Source organism: Stegastes partitus, unplaced genomic scaffold (genome assembly GCF_000690725.1).
Source record: "Stegastes partitus isolate 25-593 unplaced genomic scaffold, Stegastes_partitus-1.0.2 Scaffold866, whole genome shotgun sequence".
In the NCBI taxonomy this organism is placed as follows: Eukaryota; Metazoa; Chordata; class Actinopteri; family Pomacentridae; genus Stegastes; species Stegastes partitus.
Window position 1 is genome coordinate 168438 of NW_007578597.1, and position 16674 is coordinate 185111.

Sequence of the window (16674 nt, forward strand, 5' to 3'; positions counted from 1 at the left end):
GTGTGTGTGTGTGTGTGTGTGTGTGTGTGTGTGTGTGTGTGTGTGTGTGTAGCCTCCGTGGCCCCCAGTAACAGCTGAAGATGACTTCTAGGAACCGGTGTGAGCGTTGCCTCGTCAGGCGGAGCCCCGGCGTGGCGGCTGCTTCGGTTTGCATTGGGCCCGTGGGTCCAGCTGTTTGTTTGTTTTCCAGGACTGCTTGGTCAGCCCGCTCTGTTAGCTCTCGCTGTTTAAGCTCCAAACTTTTTTATCACTCGCAAAACAGTGTTTATCTCGTCCCCTGTCTCAGCCCCGGCCTCCTCATCGATCCTCTCCTGCATCTCGCCTGCAGCTCTGTGTTTGTGGATGGAGGAACAGCGAGCCGTGGCCTACATACGGGGAAGCAGCGATACGATGTGCGCTTTATGGACACGTCCAGCGATTTCTTTCTGCTCGGCTGAATCCATGCTGTTGCCAAACTCTAGCAGAGGCAGAGTTAATGCCTCCTGTTTTTAGGAGAGTTCGCTAGAGGTTTCTACAGGGCAGAAATTTGGGTCACAGAAGTTCATGAGCTCAAGCTGGCACAGAACCTTTTTCTTTTTACATTTCTGTGTGTTTTCACCAAGAGAGGAGCAGCATCTGCACATAGTGTAGCTGGAGACACTGGTCCAGGCAGTCTGACATGGACCAGGTGTCCTTGAACCAGCTTTGAGCAGTTTGCTGTAACGCTCGAGCGGACCTTCGTTCTGTCTCTCACCACAAACCACTTCTATCTCCTGAATCACAGCTGTGCCGAAAACCAGCAGGAGCTTTTCTCAACTGACGATGTGATGTTCTCAGCCAGGCGGCCAGATTAGGAGTTGGTGGTGTCGGGATCATGTGAGCGCCGGGGGAGGGACGCGGGCCAGCCAGCGCCCTCCCCCATCCCTCCCCCATCCCTCCCTCCATCCATCCATCCGTCCGTCCATCTCCCCATCCATTGCTGCCTTCCTCCCCCGCCTCCCCCTCCTCCCCCGGCCTCCCACCTTCTTGACAGCTGGCCCGCTGAGCTGCAGATACTTACCCGGGGATAAGAGGATTTACTGATACAATTGATCAGACATCAACCTCATTTAGCAAAGAAATGAATGTTTGACGGGCGGTGACGTTGTGTTCTTCCCCTCCTCTGTTTTGGCGTTCAACGAGCATGGATGTGAGGGTTCTGGGCCGGCGTAGGCGAGCTGGACTGGCAGCGAGGAGATTTCTTAATTACATGTCGGCTCTGTCTAATGAGCTCCGTGGGCTGTTTGCTTCAGGATGCGTTCTGTTCTCTGGCATGTGGTCGTAGCACCGCCAGCCGCACACGGGCTACGTGAGCGTTCTGCACAAGCACAAAACAGACAGAAGCAAGCACCGACCAGACCGATGCACACGCTGGAGGTTCTCCTTTGTAGCGGCTAATCTGATGGATATTGAGGCTTGTGTTGCTGTTCAGGAGTGGATCTGCTGCTCCCACCCCCGTCACTTATCCCTCACTGTACTCCCCCCACCCAGCCAGTGCTGGTCTGCTCTCCAGACAGCAGATATTATTAGTTAGTGGGCCATGGTCTGATTGAATTACCACACAGTGGAGCGCTCCATCCAGTTACAGCCCAGTAATTAACAGTCAGGGATTTAGAGGGTTTGTGGTCTGTGATGTTCCTTCAACCTGTTGATCAGCAGGTCGGAGGGCTGGCTGCTCTCTGCACGCTGGAAACAACATGGTTTGATATGTTTGCACTGAACATCACTGGAGGTCACAGGAAGACTTTGCTGACAGTTATTTACAGTGTTGATTGATCTGTTTGGCTGCTTAAAAATACCAGGAAGCAGTAGAAATGTGAACCAGGGTGTTGCTGGTTTTGTCCAGATTATATCCCGAAATCTGAGAAAATCTCACTCACGGTTTGGTAAAACAGACGAGAGCAGTTCAGCATTTTAAAGCACTCACATGATCAAATAGTGATCACAGTAATGGGCATTGTGGGAGTTTTTGTGTAAAATTGAAGAGATTTAATGTTAAGGGTCAGGGCTAGGGCTGACCCTGATCCTGAACCTGACCCTGACCCTGACCCTGACCCTGACCCTGACCACTGAGTGTGTGTGAGTGTGATGTCTGATGCACCGAGCAAACAGTCAGTGTCTGACATGACGGGCATATCAGAGGCCTGCCAACAAGCGATTGTATTATAAGCTGTATATGTTTACATGTATTGCTCAACGTTGCTGTGATTTATCAGGACAAGCGTCAGTTTCAGGAGCCATCTGTGGTTGCAATCGGGGGTCAGTTTGAGTTCAACATCTCCCCGATGCCGTCGTTCTGGGCTCAGTGCAGCCGGGCTGCTGCAGACAGAAAACTCTTTTGAACTTGGTTCAGGAGTTTGGCAACAGGCGACCTTTGATTTGCGACGCCAGCGGTCAAAGGTGCCCTTCACTGCTCTGTCTGTCTGTTTGCTCTCCAACAGACGCCTGAATCGCTGAAGCAGCGCCTGAGTTCAAACACAGACCGACAGGAAAGCGATTCTCTGTGAATTCTGCCACGGCGATGTGTTTATTAGGCCGTCTGTGGAGGACCGCCCGCTGTTTGCTCACGTGCGGTTCTCTGCTGTGAAACCTGTGGCGGGACTCTGCATTCCTTCCTTGTGTGGCGCTGATTTACATACAGTGAGCGTGGAACAGCCGGTCGAGGCGGGTTGTTCAAGGATAGACCCCTTTGAGCCGCTCTGGGCCGATTTATGCTTCCTCCGCTGAACACGCTGGCCTCCTTCCACGCTCGCACAAAGCATGCTCACCTCGCCAACCATTCCCCTTTCAGGCGTCCCACCAGCTGACGGCCCATGTGCTGTGTTCTGCCCCTGTGTGTTACAGCCACCAAGACTCAGCTCTGGACTAAATGCATTTGTCTCTGGTATCGTCTCCAGCATGCAGGTGCTGTTTTACAGTTGCTGTCACAGGAAATTTGCAGTGTCAGGGTTGAAGCAGGACGCAGCAGAAAGCACACCATCATCACTGTCAGAGCTATTTGTCAATTAATAGTTTCAAAACTGCTTAAATTTCCTCCCTGAAGTTCAGGCTCAAGGGGGAAGTCGAGGCTTGTTTTGTGCAATCTGCCGTCCAGAAGATGTTCCACTTCCAGTGACATAGATCATGTTCATATCGAATGTGTACGAGCTGTCTTAGCTTCAGGTTCTTGTTATTTGCAGCCAGTTGTGGCGTCCTGACTCTCTCTAGATGTGTGTGTACCAGTGACTGCAGACTGCACTTTGAGTTGTGGATGAAGCTGCTCTCTGCTTGTTTGTCCAGATTTGTAGATGATGCATAGATGAGACGAGATACGACTAGTTTTAAATGAGCAGTCCTTGAGGTCTGAGGTCCAGAAGTTCCTCTGCCCTTTCTCTTTTGTGTCCGGCTCCATGTCACCGCCCTCTTCTTGCCACCTTTTACAATCCAGATACATGTTGATGTTCAGCTCTACGAGCCAACCTTTGGCTGGAGCGACGATAGCCCCCCCGTTGCTGTATCCCCTTCCTCGGCACCAGAATAGAACGGATCTTTACGAACCCCAAAGGGAATTTGTCATGCACATAAAGAGAGGGGTCAGTGCACAGAAGCAGACACAGTACATGCTGTACACGGTCCTCTATTACATAAGCTTGTTGATTGGGATGAAAACGCACTCCACAAAAACCAGAACGTCATGAACACTCCTACCATTGTTGAATTTAAATCTAGGTAGCACATGTTGTTCCCTCTCACAGCCCCACGATGCAGCAGCAGTGTGACTGATTCTACTGTGTGTTCAGGCAGCACTGCTGCAGACAGAGGGAGGCCCGGGTCGCTCTGCCTGCGACGGATCACTCGTGGAGAAAGTGGGCGAGTGAGCGTGGGGGTGGAGGCTATAGTCTGAGAGCTAAACAGGATGTTGCACAACATCTGTTCCTTGGCGTCCAGAGAGGGAGTGAATGGCCAGCTGTGTTGTAGAGAAGTGCAGTTGGACTCTCGCCTGTGTTTCCCAACATGACCGCCGCTGTCTTTTATTGCTTCAAGTTTTTAAATGCGGAGCAGAAACTCATGTGGGCCTCGGTCGCTGCCAGGGGTTAAGTGTCAGAACGGCGTTTCAAAACTATTGCGAGATATTTAGCAAGATGTTCCGTGCAGCTTTTTAAACTTTAGCAAACTGGACAGGCCAAGCAGGCCAAGTGCTGTTAACAAGCAGTCGGACACAGACAGGAGGCACATGTCGGGTCCAGAGGGCTGGTTCCTGGGACCGCCGCCGCCTCCGGGCAAGAAAGACCCGACAGATGTTCCATGGAGCGGATGTCAGTGCTAGCATTTAGCATTGTCCTCAGATCAAACAAGAGAAAAGTGTGTTTATCTGTACATTCCCGTTAAAGTCAAACGGGGAAGTGACGCATCTACAGAGAAAGCAAAAATAGCAAATTAACGAGAAACTAATTAGAAGTTATTTTAATTAAAGGGCCAGTCCGTCTACAGACCACCCTGCCTCATCAGAGGGTTCTGTTCACACCCACAGCCTGCACTCACGACACCAGCTGTGGTCCAGTAAAAGCAGAAGGACTCGAGATCAGTTTGTCAGATGACGGTGTGAGGAAGCGTTTCTGTCTTGATGATGCACAGTTCGTATGGATGAGTGTCTGAAAGGCTGACAGTAATGTGGAATGATGAGAAAAGCGAGATGGCTGCACAGCGTGAGCCCGAAGCTGAGTTTTCAGATCGAGGGAAAAGAAAAGAAGAGAAAAAAGTCGACCAGTGTGGTTATTCAGATGGAGTTCCTCCACCTGCTGGCTTGAATCTTAAAGAAGCATGAAGCTGGTATTTGCAGCTTATTCACACATTTTAAAGCAGTTCCTTTACACTGAAATGCTAGCAGACGGCCCGTATTCATACAGTCTCAGAACTTTACCAGCTGGTGTTTTGAGGTGATCTGTCGTGTTGGTTGTTAAGATGTCAGATGAAAGTTTACACTCCACTTTATCTCAATGCAGCCACACTCCCTCGACGTGGCGTTAGTTCCTTTGGAGACGACTCCGACTGTGTCTCGGAAGATGCAGGATAAGTGAAGCGTGGCGGTCTCTGTGAGGCTGAGGTCAAACACAGGACAGTTCACAGATTCTTCCTCCTGTCACTGAAAACTGTGGATTCATCTGAGAAGCTGTCGATGTAACGTCTTTATGAGAACACACTGACCAAGTGACTGACAGGTTGGCAGCCTCAGAGTTTAGTTACACCAAAGTCTGGAGCTGCAACTCGTGGCTGTTTTCAGTATGGATGGGTTTCCAGAACCTTTTCTCCCTTAGTAGTTGTTTGGTCTGGAAAATGTCAGAAGATACCCTAAAAGGTCAGAATGTCAGGTTTCAGGTGTCTTGTTCAGTGTGACCAACGGTCCAGAATCCAGGGATGTTCAGTTTGCTATCACGTCAAACAGAAAGCAGCTGGAGCTGATGAACAGGAGGAACAGTACCGGTTACATCGGGTCAGGGAACCGGCTCTCTGCTGCAGCTCTGTGACGGTCTGCACATACCAAACCTGACCCGTGTGCACAGTTAGAGCGCCTCTCATTTCATCTCTGAAGCAGAAATAATGTAAATGCGTCATTTATTTTTTAGCAACTTTGGGTCATTTGTGAGACAGAACAGGCCCGGTTCTCCTGGACCGTGAGTGGCTGAAAGACCTCACAGATGAAATGTGTTGTCAGGGAAGGAAGGATTTCAGTTTTCTCTGCTAGACAAGACAAACTGATCTCTGAGGTTGAAGCGGATCAGAAACGGCCATCATTGAAGTTACCACAACACAGGCGCTGTTCGTTGTCCTCATCACGCCTCCGCCCACCTTCGCACACACAGGACGCAGGAATGTGACATTTAGCGAGGACGGTGGCGCTGGGCCCAGTACCGCGCTGTGTGTGAGCTGACCGTGAAGGTGGGCGGACAGCGGCGGCACTCAAACACCAGCTTCTGCGGATTAATCCGAGCGTCCGCGTGATGGCTGTCGCTCCTCATCACTCACATTTTGCTCAAGAACAGCCGGTTTTCTTTGAGTCATCACAGCAGCCCAGAGACGCGGCGCCGATTTCACGTGTGACATTTGTATGTGTTGGTTCTGTGTACGGTCCATGTCGGTCCGGGCTGTACTGTACGAGGATACCTGCTACAATCCGTCTTGCTCACAGTTACAAACACATGCATGAAATTACACACCACGCCCTGCTGGCCGGCTGACTGACAGCTTCTCTAAGTAGGTCACGTACGTAAATGCCAGCCTGTCAGTTCACATCAGTGGATGCAAAGTCAGCAGCCAGCCACCAAAGTCAGACGGGCTTCACTCCGCGAGCTGCACCGACGGCGCTCTGACAGCAGAGAGCCCCGGTACTGATGGACAGAACGGCCTCATGCAGGTGTTCATCCTGGGCGCACGCCTTCAGCTGTACGTGGAGCTCGAGGGCATTGGCAAATATTTCTTGTCACTTTAAAATGTGATTTTACGGTGTTTTAATTCAATCTTAAAGCTTCTGTAGTCAGTATCGTTATGCTACCAATAGATCAGATGACTAAAGATCCCACAAAAGGCGTCGCTCATACCCACTGAGGACGCTGTGGTCTCGTCATGCAGCTCAGTGTTTTCGTGTCTGTCAGGTCATTGCTTCAGGTTTATGATCCGCGCGCTCATCGGTGTGGTTCTGGACTGTCGGGCAGCTGTTCTTTAGGTAAAAAGCTCATTTTAAAGCACTTTAAGCGATTTGCTCGGCTCCAAATGTCAGACAGACCAAGTTAGGTGAGCCTTCAGCAGCTAAATCATCAGATTTTCCCTCTGGAGATGGAGGAGACCAAAACAGAGCTAATCGTTATTATTTGTCCAGAACCGGTCCTTCTGAGGAATGTGTCGGGCCTGTTGTGTGAGTAAAGAAGCAAATCGTTGCTGACCTGTTCAGCTTTATGGCAGAGTTAATCCATACGCGTAGCTTGACTGCTGTTTTATTTTGCATGTGTTTTAAAAGACTGGATTATTTTCGTTTTTGTTTCTGCTTCAGGAGGTAATTAATGGGTTCTGTTCATATATTTACATAAATATTAGAAATGCCTTTAAACGAAGTGCAGTCCAACACGACACCACCTACGACGACCCGACAGATTCTCTCTCACAGCTATAATTATATTTACAAGCCTCACAAAGACACAGCGTGACGCCACAGATGCCTTCGACTGAGCCGCCGCCGCTCAGCCAGCTCAGCGTAAATCTGTTCCACTCATTTCTTTTCAACCTCTCTCCTCCAGACTCTACAGGGCCGATGAGTACAGCTCACACTCATCCTCCGTCGATGGGCGGCATGGTGGGCCACCCGTCAGTCATCAGCACCTCCAGGCCGCTGCCGTCCGCCATGTCCGCGCTGGGCTCGCCCATGAACGGCCTGGCCTCGCCCTACCCCGTCATCACATCGTCGCTGGGCTCCCCGTCTGTGTCGCTGCAGTCGACTCCCAACATGAACTTTGGACCGCTCGGCAGTCCGCAGGTGAGAAAAGGTGTGGGTGTTCGGCGGCCGTGAGATAACGACGGACCGTCTGGAAGCTCCGGAGCTAGAACGCTGTGTTTTATGGTAGGAGACGGCACCTTTGGACTGAACATGAATAAGGTTTATGATTAGTTGTACGTTAATGCCCTGATCTCGCCCCTTGGTGGGCAGATTCCCTTTTCAAAGCTGCCCCTGTCAGAAGACCTGCAGTCTCCAGCATGACACGTGTTTCAGTGGCAGCTCAGAATGCAGCTACTACTTCATGTGACTGCTGCTTTGGCAAAGGTCCACACACGCTAACTATCATGTTCTTTGGTTCATCGTGTGCCTTTCCTTCTTGGAATCTCCGACTAGCAGACATGAGGTTGAAGGCCGGCCATATCCAATGTGTTTGGCTGCATACCTTGGCTTTCCCCTCGCTCTCCTACCCTCCCACTGACCTTTAAATTTCTCGCCCTAAAGGTCATGCCTGAGTTCTGAGTTACTACTGTCAAGCAAGGGGGGGACTTCAGACGCGGTCCGACGATTAGCCCTTTAATGGATTACTGAGGAGACCCCGTTTGTTTCCTCTGGTTTCTGTGCACATGAAGGCCCACACTTTCCTTTTATGACAGCTGTTACACTGGAGCTGCTTATGACCCCATCACAGCTCCTGCCTCAGTCAGTCTGCATCTTCCAGGTTAAGTAACAAACAGCACACAGGTCGCACGTTTAGCCGTGGACTAGCGCAGCTGCTTCCTGTAAGTGGTCCGCTGACAAAGCCCACGGGCCTCGGCGCTCTGAGCCGCTGGTACAGAAAGCACGCATGTCGGCGAACATGTGTGCTTGAGAGGCTGGATGGAGGCCAGCGCTGCAGGGCACAGCAGACAATGATACACATTGCTTCCATCATGCTATGGATCCGGGCCCGCGGGACCTGGTGGTTAATATGATTGTGTGGCGTAACGTCTTTTCACTGCCCGCCAGCAGCAAAGTGGCCGAGCAGCCAGCAGGTCATTGTGTCACGCGGCATCTCGTACGTTTTTTCGCGGGTGAACTGGAGTTCAGCAGGAACATTCAAATCCAGTCCTACAGCTGTATGTCCACACATACGTGTACGACTGAGCATGTGCAGCGACTTCTATCTTTAAATGAAGATTGTAAGTGATCGTTAGAAAACAAGTGTTCTTCTTTCAGCTCATATTCTGATTATTTCACTGAGGTCTTTAGTTGTAAATGCGTCTGTAAAAGCAGCAAGAGAAAACCTTCTAATTAGATAATTAGCTGTTTTTTATGGTTCTAAATGACGTTAGCTTTATTATTTAGCCTTCACATTGATTAATCGCTGTTTCCATGCACCAGTGGCGTTGAGCTGTGCGTAGAGGCTTCGACTTATTTGCATTAATATTTTCCTTAAGAATTAATTACTCAACGATTTTCTAAACTAAGTCATTAACCATCAGCCCGACACGGCCGTTAACCGACGGAGCTGTGTTTGCCTGACATCACTGATTATGTCTTTTTATTATTCACAGTGTTGAGTAATTACTGAATGAAAACATTTCTTCCTTGTGTGCCTCCTCGTTCTTTCTGAATAATATACTGGAAATGACACAAATATGTAAGTGATGGAGGAGAGTGTGTGTCGCTCAGCTGGAGTCTGATCTGTAACTGCAGCAAGAGGAAAAATGACAGATCTGATTTAATAATTAGTTATTTTATGGTTCTGCATTTTTATTAGTTATATTAAAAACCCTTCACGTTGATTAATGGCTGTTTTAATGCATCAGAGGCTGAATTTGGTTGATTCTGTGCTGTTTTTCCCCTTTTTCCTGAACAAAATCAGGAATCATCTGCCCCAAACAAACATGGAATGACTGATTCTTTCAGCTGTATTTGCATTTACGTCCCTGATTGGACCTTTGTTCTGAGTCTCAATATTAAACAGCTGCCGAATAAAAAGGATTTTTTAGTTGTATGTCCGACTGAATCAGCAGTTTCTGATCGTATGCTGGAAATTACACATAAATTTATTACTGAAGATTGTAAAAATCTTGTAAAAAAAACAGCAGCCAGAGAAAAGATTCAGAAATCTAGTTAATAATTAGTTTTCTCAGGGTTATAAATGAGATGAGGTGCCCTGTTCGTATCCTTTTCAGACTGATTAATGAATGCTTTATTGTGACTTCAGTTTGTATTTAGTGGTTTTATTTCCCTGAAGAATTAATCAGTCTGTGATTTTCTAAACTCAGTCCCTCATCATCATCTCAACAAACCCATCAATTGATTCTTTCAGCTGTGTTCGTGTCACCGATTGTTGTCTTTTTTATTTTTCTCGATATTAAAGCGATTTTTGTTTTTGTTTCGCTCATAAACGTTTGTAGCGACGGAGATGCATGTGTGACCCATTAAAGGCCGGTCCTGCATGTACGCTGTCGTATGTTCTTCATAGCATGTGCTGAATAAAGAATGCATGATGCATCAATAATCCATACGCACTGCTTGTAGCCCTGTTTTTCTGCAGCAGCTCGTAATTCGTCCAAAGCAGCATGTTGTCTGAACAACTGTTTGCGTCGTACGAGCTATTTTTTACAAGCCACTTGAAATTAATTATTTGTGAAACCGTTGTTGTACGGCGAGGAGGAGGGCGCTGCTCGGCACCGGCTGGCCGCTGCGTGGATGAGTGCTCATTGGAGTATGTGTGACCGCGGGGCATCCAGGACGGCCGCCACATAGAAGACCGGAGACCAACTGAAAGGCGGCAGAGAGAAAACCTCTCCTCGGCTGGAAGGTCACAGCCACACAGGCCCAAGTTCAGGCTGCCATTAGAGGAGTGCTCGCTGTAAATAAGTGATAGGGAGAGCCTGAGGTGACGGTGGGAAGGATGCCCTATATGCTGTCACGCCGCATCAGATATATAGGACACGAGGGCATGTGTAGGTCAGTGGTCCTGGTGGGGATGCAGATGTTTGCACATAAACAACTAAACAAGCATAAATAAGGCTGTGTGAGGCTCAAAGGGCAGAACGGTGATAAGATAAAGAGGCAGACCATCTCAAAGGAAATCCGACTTGTTGCTCGGTCTTGGACACGTTTCAGACCTTATCTCTGATTCATGCAGTAGTTTCACCGTGTGGGTGGAGATCAGTGTTCCTCACTGAGGTCAGCTCCAGGACCCTGTGTTAGAGTATTTCATTCATCATGAGGGGCTGCAGGTGGCTCAGTGGTTAGCACCGTGGCCTCACAGCTAGAAGGTCGCCGGTTCACGTCCCGGTGAGGACACCCGGGATCTTCCTGCGTGGAGTCTCCATGTTCTCCCCGTGCAGCGTGGGTTCTCTCCGGGTTCTCCGGCTTCCTCCCACAGTCCAGAAACATGCTGAGGTTAATTGGTGATTGTAAATTGTCCGTAGGTGTGAATGTGAGTGTGCTTGGTTGTCTGTCTCTAAGTGTAGCCCTGTGATAGACTGGTTACCTGTCCAGGTGAACCTGCCTTCATCCTGGGATGCCATCATGAGTAGCTACAAACAAAGACGTGGCCATTTATTTTGCTTTGTTTTGAAGTCTTAGTGTCTCCGGTCTCGAGGTTGTTGTTTGTGTTTCTTCATACAAAAAGATGAGAAACTCATTTCAGGTCAAAGAGATCCATAAATACAGCACTCTGCCGTCTAGTGACACGTCGAGGATGCTGTCGGACCGTCGCCGAGGGGAGAACAACCCCGAGAAGCTCAGGCAGTTCCTGCTTGTTCTTTGCTCTGTCACAGTTTTACAGACTCAGTTTTTATGGTGCTGTAAAGTCCGGCCCGCTTTGGAAACAGCGCCGCCGGGACTGCAAGTAGAGAGAATTCAGACGTCTTCTGAGCCTTATAACGACGTTACGACGCCATGAAACAAGAGTAGAAGTTGATTGTACACCAGCGCACTCTGCTGTCGGCTCCATGAAACTGCAGCGGCGCACACGTGATCCTCCTCTCTGCTGCCTCTCCCTGTCAACAAACATTAGAAACCTGTATTACAAGCCTCGGAGGCCCCTCCCACCGGCGCAGCATGTGATCACACCCTGAGACATTTTCACAGCAATGTGTGTGGGTGGAGGGAGAGAGAGAAATAATACAAGCGGAAGACAAAATGAGAGAGAAGAGGAAGGGAGAGAGTGTCATGAGACTGCTTCCCTCTCACTTCCCCTCGGCCGCCTCCTTTCGCTCTGCTCTGCTCAGCTCTGTCACCTCAGCTTCAACTCTTTGTCTCCGTTCTTTCTTCTGTCTTCCTGTCATCCCCAGATGAACTCTATGAACAGTGTTAGCAGCTCGGAGGACATCAAGCCTCCGCCGGGCCTGCAGAACCTGGGAAACATCAACTACCAGTGTACGAGCCCGGGGGGAATGTCGAAGCACATCTGTGCCATTTGTGGAGACCGCTCCTCAGGTAAGCTTCCAGGATGGAGGGAGAACGTTTAGACTCAGGGCAGCATGGACACCAGCTGAGGGCAGATACCAGACACACACAGACCGGTTCAAGGTTACCTGTCGAGCACTTTGTCAGGTGTAGTCCTCATTTTTCTTGCTCTAAACATCTGTGTTGTTTGTGGTCAGTGTATTTACTGTCAGCAACATCATTTCAAGCCAAACTTGCGTCAGCGTTTGCGGCCTGGCGGCGCCTCTGCTGCGGCTCAGGGCAGAGCTGATGTCCTGTTGTGGTGTTGTGCGCAGGAAAGCACTACGGCGTGTACAGCTGTGAAGGATGCAAAGGCTTCTTCAAGAGGACCGTCCGCAAAGATCTCACCTACACGTGTCGAGACAGCAAGGAGTGCCTGATTGACAAGCGCCAGCGAAACCGCTGCCAGTACTGCCGCTACCAGAAGTGCCTGGCGATGGGCATGAAGAGAGAAGGTGTGCACACGCCTGACACGCTCACGCATGCACCAGGTTCTTCATTTAAATACATGACAAACAGGAGGAGTGTGTTTCTGCCGTCGCTGCGTTGTGGTCGAGGTGCAGATTTGTCTCGTTTTGTATTCCAGCGAGCTGATAAACTGCTCATCGGCTGCTAGTCTGAGAGTTTAGTGGCTGAACGCTGCTGATAGGACGGCTGGTCCCGGCGCTGAGCTGGCAGGTCTGACCGTAGCCTTGTGTTTGTGTGCAGCGGTGCAGGAGGAGAGGCAGCGGGGGAAGGAGCGAGGGGAGAACGAGGTGGAATCTACCAGCAGCTTTAACGAAGACATGCCCGTGGACAAGATCCTGGACGCCGAGCTGGCCGTGGAGCCCAAAACAGAGACGTACAGCGACGGCAGCCCCGGAAACTCGGTAAGAACCACAGACGCTGGATCTGGTTTGACCTCTGAACTATTTATCACAGAGGCTGAGGCCGGGCCCACCAGACAGAGCTCGTTATGGTAACCATCTGGTAACCTGTTAAAAAGTGTGCAGCAGCTGAACAAACCAGATTGTTGGTTTGTTGTGAAGCTGAATGTATGGAGAAGACAACCTCTGAACACTGATGATGTTCTGATTAGTAAGCTAATTAGCATAACACAGGCTGATCAGGTCCGTGTGGGGCTGAATCCAGGCTCCATGACTCAGTCCAGCTGCTCTCTGGTTGGACTGAACTGGTTGATGTTCACTGACAGTCCGACTGAAGAACCAGTTCAACCCTTGAACCCCCAAACTGTGTTTTATTGGCTCCGGTCACGTTGGTGCTCACCCTGAGCTCGACTTGTGCAGCAACATAAAGTCCTGCACCTCCATGCAAACAGCACAGGAGAGCTCCAGTGTGTCTTTTTGGACCTTGGTGCTGTTACACGGCCGTAGAACCCTGAAAAAAGACAACTGGAATCAATACGTACACCGTTTCCAACCTTTTCCAACCTCCACAGACTGATGGTTTTTGACGCTGGCCGGCGTCCTCCTTCCTGTTTACGTCCAGGCTGCTGCTGCTCTGGTCACAGTCAGTCGGTCGGGCCTGGTTTTAGTTACGAGTGCAGATTCAGTTGTTCTCCAAAGGATCTGGTACAAACATTTTATTTGTAGCATTGGAGGCATGTAGAATAAGGGCTTTGGATTGTTTCCTGATAGAACCACACGACACAGATGGTACGTTCAAGGGCCGTCGGAAAGCCGAACGTCTGGAGGGTATTCCTGTTCTTACAGTTTCTGGCTCTGATGAAAGCTTCTTCAAGTAAACGTAGTTTCAAACAGAGGAGCTGAAGCTCAGAGGGTGATATTTAAGTCAGTCAACACGTTAAGTCGACACCGAGTCGCCAGTTTAGTGGATTTAAGCTCAAGCAGCCAGGACAGCAGCTCCGTGATGAACTGTGTGGTCCTGTGCGATGTCTGCCGTCTTTAGAGCTCTCTGTCTGTGTGTGAACTTCAAGAGAGTCTAAAAACTTTCACAAGTCACGAGAGGAAATAGTTGGTTTACAGATCACCCAAATATAGACACAGCTGCACCTGCTGCCGAACTGTTGTCAGAGAGAGGCTTCCTCCCAGCACGCTGACTGACTGTTGCTTTGGCATCTCCTCCTGGTTCCCTCCAGACCAACGACCCCGTCACCAATATCTGCCAGGCAGCAGACAAGCAGCTCTTCACTTTGGTGGAGTGGGCCAAAAGGATCCCGCACTTCTCCGAGCTGCCCCTCGACGACCAGGTCATCCTACTACGAGCAGGTAGGACAGCGTGTCCGTTACTTTAAACACACACATCCAGAACACGTGAGAGTAGACGGGCCTTTCTGTGACCTCCCGTCCTCGAGTGTGCCGAGGAGCTGTTCGTCCCCAGACATGCCGTCGATGTAAGTCTGCTGCACGGCTCACGCTCTGCCAGCTCCTTTAATAGAGCAGTGAAAGCAGACAGAACTGGACCACTTGCCCAGTCCCAGCAGTGTGGGTTGCACAGCGCTGCCCTCTGCTGGGGGGAGAGTTCACAGACACGCCAGGTCAAGAAGTCACGCAGCAGACCCGACAGGAGTCCCTGGAACCAGCCCGAGAGGGACTCTAACCGTGGAGCCGACACCGTTTCATGGTTGGTGTGTTTCTGTCACATCCAGGCTGGAACGAGCTGCTCATCGCTTCCTTCTCGCATCGCTCGGTCACGGTTAAAGACGGCATCCTGCTGGCTACAGGTCTGCACGTGCACAGAAGCAGCGCCCACAGCGCTGGAGTGGGATCCATCTTTGATCGGTAGGAGACATGGCTTCCTCATACACACAGTTTACACAGCTAGCGTTCACACCGGAGACGTGGAGGGGAGTCAGAACGTCCAGCCCGTCTGAGATGATGCAACAGACGGCTCTGTTAGTGAACTGGATCTGTTACAGCCGCACACGTTCTGATGGTACTCAGGTTCAGGTGAACATGTTTGTGAAGACGGGCAAAGGATTTAATAAGGAATGAAAGATGCACATCAGGGATACACCGGTGGTTAGCACCGTGGCCTCACAGCTAGAAGGTCGCCGGTCGGCGTCCCGGTGAGGACACCCGGGATCTTCCTGCGTGGAGTCTCCATGTTCTCCCAGTGCAGCGTGGGTTCTCTCCGGGTTCTCTCCGGGTTCTCTCCAGGTTCTCCGGCTTCCTCCCACAGTCCAGAGGACTAAGGTGTAGATGTGATGATTATTGATTTCTAATCGACCACTACTGATAAACTCATGGCACTACTTCAGGACTTCTCTGTCTGTCGTCTCTCCAGCAGAGGAAACTGAACAAGTTGCCACAGATCAGGACAGTAGCTCCTCTCACGTGGCTGAAGCTACGCTAACGAAGCTAGAAGGCAGCAGGAACAGTGTCTGGTAGACAGTAGCTGCTCATGCTTTAAGATCTGGACGTTAGTGGGCTACAAAGGGACAGAACAGTGAAACATGACGAGAGCAGAAGAGCAGCAGCAGACAAACTGATGAGTGTGAGTCCATCACACATGACCAGACAGCGTCCTGATTTATTCCCTCCTGTGTCTGATTTACACAATCAGCTGTAGTCGCCCTGATTAATGAAGAGTCCTGAGCCAGCGGTTCCGGCCGTCACCTGCTGTTTAAACAGTCCCTTTAATGTCTGGTATGGGTTTGTGGCCTTTCCTGATACCCAGTCATCAGCACCGTCATCCTCCATAAAACAAACCCGTCAGTCCTCGGTACACGGACCTGGTTACTGACTGACTGATGTGTTCTCCTGCAGAGTCCTGACAGAGCTGGTTTCTAAAATGAAGGACATGCAGATGGACAAGACGGAGCTGGGCTGCCTGCGAGCCATCGTCCTCTTCAATCCGGGTCAGTGTGAGACAAGCCAGAGCAGAGACGCCGTCCTGCTTACCTTCATGTTTGTGTTGCAGATGTTCTGTTTGGGTTTTGGCTTGTTTCACGTCATGTGTTCAGCAGGAACCACGCAGTGGCCTCGTGACACCATGGCTCCACTTCTGGTTCGACCTCACGTAGCTGAGACTGCTGACGGCTGCAGGTGTGGCTACGCGGTCGTGTCTGACTTGGACCGTGTGTTTGTTTCAGATGCCAAAGGTTTGTCCAACCCGCCGGAGGTCGAGGCTTTAAGGGAAAAGGTCTACGCCTCGCTGGAGTCGTACACGAAGCAGAAGTACCCAGACCAGCCCGGCAGGTGATGATCTTCTCACCATCCATTAGTAGAGTTCTCGTTGTGTTGCTGCTCAGCTCTGACACAAGAACAGAACTTTGACCCGACTGCAGCAGTACTTCTGAGTGGACAGAAGCTGACGGTGGGTTGGGTCCACCTGATCATTTATCGGTACCTTTAGGAGCTGAATGAGAGAAACGGTCTCTGGGAGGTCAGAGGCCACGTTTCTACTGTCCCTACGTCGGACACTCACCTCATGCAGCAGCTCAGAGTGACACAGAACCACTCAGGTTCAGGTTCTGCTGTCTGGTTTCACATCTGTACGGTACATGTATGTTATCCTATAAGGTTCCTGCATTTATCCCCTGAGTGTCACGTAAAATGCTCCCAGTTCTCCAGTGTGTGGAAATGCACATGAAGACATTCACAGTGAGTTCTACTGAGCCCAGTTCTACTGAGCCCAGTTCTACTGAACCCAGTTCTACTGAACCCAGCAGAATTTAAATTCTACTGAACCCAGCAGAATTTAAATTCCTCATTTCATAGAATGTTAAATGAGCAGTCCAGCAACGCTGAAGCTGTCCAGGTGGTTCAGGTAGAACCAGG

The 16674-nt window shown here is 50.2% G+C and overlaps 1 protein-coding gene across 6 annotated transcripts in view; it reads left to right on the forward strand.

Moving 5' to 3' along the window:
* rxrgb (retinoid X receptor, gamma b) overlaps window positions 1–16674 on the forward strand; it is a 26551-nt gene that overhangs the window by 7128 nt on the left and 2749 nt on the right. For 4 of the 6 annotated variants that reach the window (XM_008293233.1, XM_008293235.1, XM_008293236.1 and 1 more), the window contains exons 2-9: window positions 7287–7522; window positions 11779–11923; window positions 12208–12387; window positions 12641–12801; window positions 14031–14160; window positions 14541–14673; window positions 15661–15752; window positions 15987–16092. In XM_008293233.1, coding sequence (XP_008291455.1) covers window positions 7287–7522; window positions 11779–11923; window positions 12208–12387; window positions 12641–12801; window positions 14031–14160; window positions 14541–14673; window positions 15661–15752; window positions 15987–16092 — 1183 coding nt within the window. Of the gene's footprint in view, window positions 1–6127; window positions 6439–7286; window positions 7523–11778; window positions 11924–12207; window positions 12388–12640; window positions 12802–14030; window positions 14161–14540; window positions 14674–15660; window positions 15753–15986; window positions 16093–16674 lie in introns of those variants that run through there. The other 2 variants (XM_008293234.1, XM_008293237.1) reach the window with 2 other exon arrangements.